Source organism: Lipophrys pholis (genome assembly GCF_963383615.2).
Source record: "Lipophrys pholis genome assembly, chromosome: 17".
NCBI classification, from domain to species: domain Eukaryota; kingdom Metazoa; phylum Chordata; class Actinopteri; order Blenniiformes; family Blenniidae; genus Lipophrys; species Lipophrys pholis.
In genome coordinates this window covers 16,593,556-16,601,584 of record NC_137643.1, presented here as the reverse complement: position 1 = coordinate 16,601,584, position 8,029 = coordinate 16,593,556, and the positions used below count along the sequence as shown (strand labels likewise).

At 45.0% G+C, this 8,029-nt stretch overlaps 1 protein-coding gene across 1 annotated transcript in view; it reads left to right on the top strand.

The window, feature by feature from the left end:
• The first annotated feature begins 530 nt into the window (after window positions 1–530).
• Window positions 531–8,029, top strand: part of fhod3a (formin homology 2 domain containing 3a) — a 52,596-nt gene continuing 45,097 nt past the window's right edge. The window contains exons 1-2 of the mRNA XM_080484499.1: window positions 531–1,054; window positions 6,316–6,425. Of these exons, the coding sequence (XP_080340625.1) occupies window positions 890–1,054; window positions 6,316–6,425 (275 nt within the window). The 5' untranslated portion in view covers window positions 531–889. The remainder of the gene's footprint in view (window positions 1,055–6,315; window positions 6,426–8,029) is intronic.

Sequence of the window (8,029 nt, the reverse complement as noted above, 5' to 3'; positions counted from 1 at the left end):
GCATTTAGTTGTGGTCTTGAGTTCGACATTATTTTACCTGCACTGACGCTGTTTGGCCACAAGATGTCGTAACTAACCAAGCTTGAACTTCAGACCTGTATTAAAGCTCGAAATAGTTTCTACTACATTATAGGTGTGTGGAAATATATTTTATTTAGTGACTTTTTAATCGTATTGGTAATGTTCTCGGGATGTTAATTTATTTATCAGTGCAATAACATCCAGTAGAGGCTAAGCCCTTCTCCTAATTAGAGTGGCTATTTAGCTCTTTATGTATTTATTGTTTTTCCTTTTTATCTAATGTCACAATCTTATGTCATCATTTCATAATAAACACAGAGGTCCTCCTGACTAAATTTATCTCTGGATTAGTGCAGTTCATTTTCATATAGTGAGCCACTGCTAAGCCGGAGACAGTTATCCACAGGGTGGGGGAGGAGGGAGAGATGATGAGGCAGAGGGGAAAATAGATGCTGGGGGTGGAGTGGGAGGGGGGTGGGAGGGGTGTGTGGGGGGGATTTACTGGGACTCAGACAGCAGACCGGCTGCTGTCCCAAGCTGCGTTGCGCTGCGCTGATCCTTCCTCCTCTCTCCGGCACCAAGCTGGAGTTGCGCCTGCTGCCACCTGCCCTCCTCTGCGTGAGTCACCCCCAAACCCAGGAGGCCTGACAGGACCTCGACCCGCGTCCAGATCCATCTCCGACCCCCGCCCCTCTACCCGGTGTCCTCTCTCCTCCGGGGCTCCCCCTCAGCAGTGGGAGGACCGGGCGGCGGCGCGCAGCGGGAGCGCAACTTGGCGACCGGCGCGGTTTGTTGTCGTTACGCACAGCGCACACCAGCCGGCACAGCTCCCGTTCAGCCTCAGAGGAGCCACTTGCATGGATGCACCATGGCCACGTTCGTCTACAGAGTTCAGTTTTTAGACGACACCGATCCGTTCAACAGCACCAACTTCCCGGAGCCGACGAGACCCCCGCTGTACACGTTCAGAGAGGATATCCCACTCATCAACCAGCTTGCAGGCATCCATCGACTCCTCAAAGCCCCACACAAGGTACGATCACCAAATCACCCTGTCCGGTCCAACAGGAATGTTTTGGATTGTGTTTGTTTGGCTCGTTGGCACTCCTTTTTTTTTTTTCTTCTTTTTTTTTTTATTTAAACTCCTACAAATAAACTTCCCATAACCACCATCCAGAGGCTATTTTGAGAACACATGCAGGCACAACTGATTGGCTTTCCTACCCAGAGGAATGAAACAAGGTTGCAAATGTTTGCCTCAAAGCCCACAGCAACATGAAAACATGGGCTTGATTTAGATTGAATATCCCGATTTAATCCCACATGGGCAGACTTTTGCTCAGCTGTAGTGCCACTGAGCAAGAGGTTGTATCGTTTAATCTCTGAACAGACTGAACGTTTCTGCTTGGGGTTGCAGAAACAAAAGAATATATATACATATATACATATATATATATATAATGAGAAGATATTTGTGTGTCCTGATTCGCAGTGAATAAAGCACATTGCTGTATTTGTCCACACAGCTTCGCATGTCACAGTGACAGGTGGTTGCAAAAGCATTAGTGCAACGAGATAGCTCTGTCCTGGGTTGCCTCATAGTGACAGCCACAATGCCAAGATACACAGATGCCTGTGTCCAAAATTAGTGGAAAGTGTTGGAATGTGGCGAGAGTGATGGATGAGAGGAAATCCAATTTTCAGAGTTTATAGCAGAAAGAAGAAGAAGAAAAAAAGATAGCAACACATTCCTTCATGACAGTGTTGACTCAAACATGCAAACACACCCACAGAGGCTCCACTCGCTGCTTGATGTGACCTCCTGTCTGGGATTAATGTGAAAGGAGACGCTTCATTGTTCACCTTGAGTTCAGATTGAATACGGTTGACAATAAAGATCAAGAGAGTGAGAAGAAAAAACCCCCCCAAAAATGAATTCAACAGCTGAGTGTTTCTTTCCAAACCAGCAGATATTTTGCTGCCCCATCCTTAAAAACCACAAAACAAATGAAAAATGGCCCGCAGCACAGGAAAGCTTATGATTACAACCTATACAAGGACAGATGGCACAGCCTGGCTTCGTGTTTGCAATTTTGTTCACATCAGGAGGAAGACTGTGCACAGTAGCAACTGGATATTGCACTTAGATTATAGGGATGGAACTGAATGGCTGCAAAATTTGTACACCAGACGGTTCAGATCTGAAAGCTGGTGCTTATGAGGCTGGGGTGTTATTCCAATATTGGAAAACTGCTTAGTTTCTGATTCTTCTTTTTTTTTTGCTTTTTGAAACAATTTTTTTTTTTTTCCCCCTTCTTATTTTGTTTCACCCTCCCGTCGAGAAAAAACAAAACAAAACCCTGCCGTGTTATTATGCCGTGATGGTGGAGCTCTGTGTTCGGCTGGCCGGGGCTGCATGTAAAGTATAGGTCACTTGTCCCAGAATTCCTGTGGCCGGGGGCCTGGATCCCTGCGACACTTTGTTCTCCTCACTTTGGGTTGCCGCGGTTTTCCTGACCTCTTCCTCCATCTCCTCGTCCACCTCTGTGCCCGCTCAGACACACACACACACACACACACACACACACACACACACACACACACACCTCCAGCTACATGTATTTTCTGAAGATTCAATCAGTCAGCCTTTATTTACAATAGAGCACTTCACATACAACAAAATGCAGAACTTAGTCCCTCCCCTTTCCCACAGACCTACAGAGTAAACACTATCACATCAAATTTCTCTAAACTCAGCCGATGCTACGGTGACTCAAACGCTACCATAACCTTAACTTAACCCCGCTATAATAACAACAATTTAATCCCAAAATTTGTTGCTTGGCCAAAAAAAAAAAAAAAGAACGGCCGTCTTCCCTCAGGGGACGCTGCAGTTTTGTCGCCGCTGTGACGCGGGTTGATCGTGTTCCCCACTAGTGTAGAAGAACAAAGACACGCGCATATAAACAAAGGTCAAAACGGGTTGCCAAGTCTAAAATCGGTGTGTGACTGGTCTGTGTGTATGGGATGTGTCATTCCGTCCAAAGCTGCTAAACAAAGGCGTTTTTCATTTGATTCCCACAGGAGCGACAGCCACTTTTCCTCTTCTCGCTGTATTCCAGTCGACTTAAAAATCATAATAAAAGACTCTGCAAAAGTTAATTTAGTCTACGCTGTGGAGCTCGGTCGGTGAACCGAGGCAGTGGGACAACTTATCAGGCATCAGAAAAACCTTCTCTGTCTCGATAGTGCGACGGAAAAAGTCTCATTCCTCCGTGATGAAAAAGAAAACAACAAAAAAAAAAACCAAAAAACAATCAACTCCAGACTTTCACAGCTTTTATTTCATTACCGAAGGCTTTCCGTTAAAGTAACATGGGCCCACTTCTGTGCTCCTCAAAGATTCCGATCTCATCGATTTTGACACAGAAAAAGTTCCCCAAAACCTCATCGTCTCTGTTACGTAACTCGGGTTGTAAACTGCGATCACCAGCAGCTTTAAAGTTGCTTTAACATGAAAGTGGTTACCCGACACCCTCCCACCTCATCCTGTTTACTCTTTTTATAAAAGTTACTCAACAACAACAACAAAAAAAATTATATATATATATATACACACTGTATATAATATACCAGGCCCTCTGTGCTGATATCAGCTGTGGAGGGTTTGTGGTTCTTTTTTTGGGAACCTCGTCTCCCAGAGCTTCTTCTCGCATGAGGGGTTGTCATAGGTTATTACTCCTATTACCCTAACCAAGTGTTTTAGGAAAAGTGACACCCTCTCTTGGAGGGTGAGCTGCTCACTTGTTGTCCAACAAAGTGGTCTGGGATTCACGTTCTGCCCGTCCAAGCAGTATTCGGACCGTCTTGAGCCGCACATGTAGACTAAAGGTGGCAGTTCTCTGTCCTGGAAAGTGTGTTGGACAGAATGAGGGATCCAAAGAGGAACTCCTACAGAAAGCGGACGTAATTCACAGTTTTAAGTCGAGGTTTGGGGGGACCCCTTGCCAGAAATGCCGAGTAATACTTCAAGATTAAAATTCAAGAATTGCTTTTGTCTCTTTATTACATACAAAACGCTGACTCAACACAACAAAACAAAAGAAAGGGGGCAGTAGGGCAGGGTGCGATTAACCCCTCCACCTGCCGTCTCCTCCCCCGCTGCCTCGGTCTGAGATTTAACAAATCTTTACAAGCACGAAATGTGTGAAAAGCAGCGTTGAGCTCCGGTGTAAAGCTTGTGAAACTGGGACAGTCCACAAAGTATTTTGTGTATTCGACCTCATGACCGGTTAATGTTGCGCACGCAGCCTTGCCGGGTTCTAGAAAGGTCTTCATGTGTTTGTTTCAAAGACAGTGACTCCCTTTGACTCTGCTGACCTCTCTGACCTTTCCCCTATCTCAGGTGGTTCCAAGAGAAAAGTCTTGACAGCTTCTGGATGGCAGGATTTATCACTTTTTTTCATCTAACACCTTTTTCTCTCGCCTTTGGCAGAAATCCTTTTTTTGTCAACTTTGTTTCCACTTGTACTGTACCAAAGACAATGAAGCACACGTTGTTTTGGAACATAGCGGGAAATCCAAAAGCCTCTTGTTTGTTTTAAGGATTTAGCTTTTTGTCGTCGTCAGTCGACTGATGTTGCCGAGTACATTAGAAAACAACGTCGAGCGGGACCCAAATGTCAGCTTTGTTTGTTAATGGTGCAGTGCTACTTCTATGACTACTTCAGGAGTGAATGACAGACGAGAGTTACTCTGCAAAGTTCATTGGCGGCGAATTCCCAGATTCACCTTTGCAATATTTTGAGCCCCCGGTGGACACGCCCACCCGTTTGAGCTCCTCTGTGCACGCTGCCTCACAGCAGAGTAAATATAGGGAGGTTATATTTATGCCGTGAGTTCATCCGACTGTCCGTCTCTGTGTTTCCAACGAAGAGGGAGGGACAGACGGAGAGCAGCAGCGGGTCTTGTGATCTGCCGGACTGTGCTGGTTAGAAATTGTCACCAGGCGGCTTTAATAGACGGACAAAGAGGGGCGGGGGTGGGCACTTGCTTGGCAGCGCTCCAAAGACAAGCAGATTAAAACCAGAGAAATACCACTCTGCTGCTGCTAAAATGACAATTCTCATGGCCTTCACCTCCTCACACAGCAGTGGCTTGGACCAGAAGTTGCAGAACCGTTGCAGCAAAGCGACATCAGTTGCTTTTAATAAGTTGTCTCCGGGACGCCTGTTTGCTTGCACCTGCCATCAGCTTGTGACTGTACTCATAAACATCCATGCCAGCGGTGTGCAGATATATTACTGAGCACCTGGTCTCCAACGCAGCAGGGTCTCCCGTTACCCGTTACTTAGTGGGTCATTTCTGACGTGGGCCGCTCTTCAGTTACCTCAGATCATGCAGTTGCGCATGGTGTGGGTGCAAGATTGCTCAGCTTTTAAGATGTAAATAACAGAAACGGCACAGTTAGCCATCCGCTTTATGTTCACACGTGTCCATTCCACACGTGAGAATGCCTGTTACTGATCCCTCCATAAACACGCGGAGACTCAATTGTGCTGAAGTTTCACATCGTACACAATTCGGGCAATATTTAAGCGTCCCGGTTTCTCACAGCTGGTAGTTAAATGTGCTAAAAATCCGTCTTTCTTTCGCCACCCTTTTCTTCCACTCTGGTTTTGGTTTCATGTTCTGCAGCATTTATTAGCACCTAATTCTCTGAGCAGCTTCGTAACGGCAAGAGCAGAGCGACACTGCACATGCTTCTTCCCGCAGACCGCTGTGCGCTCGCATGTGCAAACCCCTTTTTCCCATAAAGTGGCTTTATTTTGCAGGCTCGTATTGTTTGAAAATGGGCTGTGAAACATGGACAGTAAAAGGGCATTAGATTAAATTGGTCCGGAGACATGCCGTATCATTCAGTTGGGTGTTTCATGCAAGGAAATGTCCCATGTTGCTTTATTGCACTCAGCTTCTCTTCCTGTTGCTCACACTTCATTATAAGTTGGTGCGACTTACAGAGTATATCACTAAATAAACAATAAATATTATGACAAGACGTGACACATCAACAACAAAAAGAAGAAATGCCATCCACAGAATGTTTAAGATGTGTTTTTAGGCCTTAAAATAGCCTCTAAGAATACTTCAGTTTCACTTTCCAAGTGTTAAAGACAAGATTTTAGTTAGCGTCTGCTTGCTGTGGCTATTTTTCTTGCTTGGTTTTGACACACAATTCAAGAATATTTGTGACTTTTGTCCTAAAACCGGTCCCTTCTCTCTTTCTTTCCATAGCTTGACGACTGCACTCTTCAGCTCTCCCACAATGGAACCTATCTGGATCTGGAGTCCTCGCTGGCGGAGCAGAGGGACGAGCTGGAGGGCTTTCAGCAGGATGACACAGGGTGAGAATGACTCACATTCATATCAGTCATGACAAACACACTCACACACTCTCAATATTGACCAATCCGGAATATCCTCACTAAGACGACGTGACGACCGCTCTCAGACTCCCCCCTTTCCCTCCCTCTTTCTCTCTCTTGTACATATTTTCTGACTGTCTTCATTTATATAAAATGGGGAGAATCACAAGCTTCTGGACACAAATTTCTTGGAAGTACAAGTTCGTGGAAAGTATGAAGCACTCTGGAAAGCAGAACAGATTTGCCCTCTCTTCCACATCCTCTCTATTGCTGTATTATTATAATTTTTAAAAAATGAATTATTGATGTTTTTGGTGACCGCGCATCAACGAGTTGTTTTAGATCGAAGGGAAAACACTTTTGTGAAACTTCTTTGGTCTGTCAAGTCCTCCAGCAGTATTGATGTCGTGCTCATGAGCAGCAGGTGAAGGGTTTATGATGTCGGTAAGAAATAAAATCTCTGGGGCCCTGAAGGTCAGAAACCCTGGGTGTAGAACATAACTACCACAAAAAAGAGCAAAATGACCACTGATAGTCATGTTTTTTTAAGATCAGATTTGACATCTACTGGAGAACCTCGAGGGACTTTTAGATGTTTATCCTCAGTGTCCCATAGTCCCAGAGGTCATATTATACAAAATTCACTTTCTAATGTTTTTCCAACAGTAATAATCCTCCCCATACTTGGAGTGACGCCCCTGAAGTGAAGAAAGTCTGTCCTCTCTCTCCCTGGCTTGTTTCAGTTTTTAAAAAGTGTGTTGCTCAAACGAGCCAATCAGAAATCAAACCCTATATAGTGTCATCGGGGGTTCAGCCAATCCCAATCAAGGTCGGCCCTCCCTTTGACCCTCCCACAATTAAGCAGCTCTGCTCTGGCACATGGCAGAAGTACTTCCTCCTCTTCCCAAGATGAGCACGTGTGGGCGGAGCCAGTCCAGCTCACACAGACACAGCAGATTCTCAATGCAGCTCCTATGATCCAATATTCAAGGAAAAGCTAGATTTTTGGGCAATAAACATTAAATACAACGTTTTTGGACCAACGAGATCCATGTGACAAGCTGTAAAATAAAACCCCTTTAATAATTTGACCATGAAGTTTACCAATAATAAGCCATCTTAATCAGATTTGGAAAGTCATAAATGGCAAATTTATCTTCCTGGCAAATAACATTTTAATGACTTAACTGTCACAATTATTGAGGAACATAAACCACACATACAATTAGTTTATTCTAAATCTGCAGTGTTTCCACACTGTTGAGAACATTTCATTGCACTACTAGCCACGCTTAACTGATCTTCAGCTGATTCCCTAAGAGGCAAACATCTTAACTCCAGAGATGCTCTTTGATGTCAGCTGAGAGCTTTTAGGCATATATGCACAAAGCATAATCACGTTGAGCTCAGAGACAGGAGAGGCAGCTGCTAACCGGCTGCACATGTGGAACACTGAGTGTTTATGGAGGGCTGTGTTGATCCGTCTGGGACGGGAGAGCGGCAGCATGATAAGTGACGGCAGGCCCGCCGAGTCCAAATGTTCCTCCCCGTCTGTTTGCGTGTGGATGCCTGTTTCCATGTGA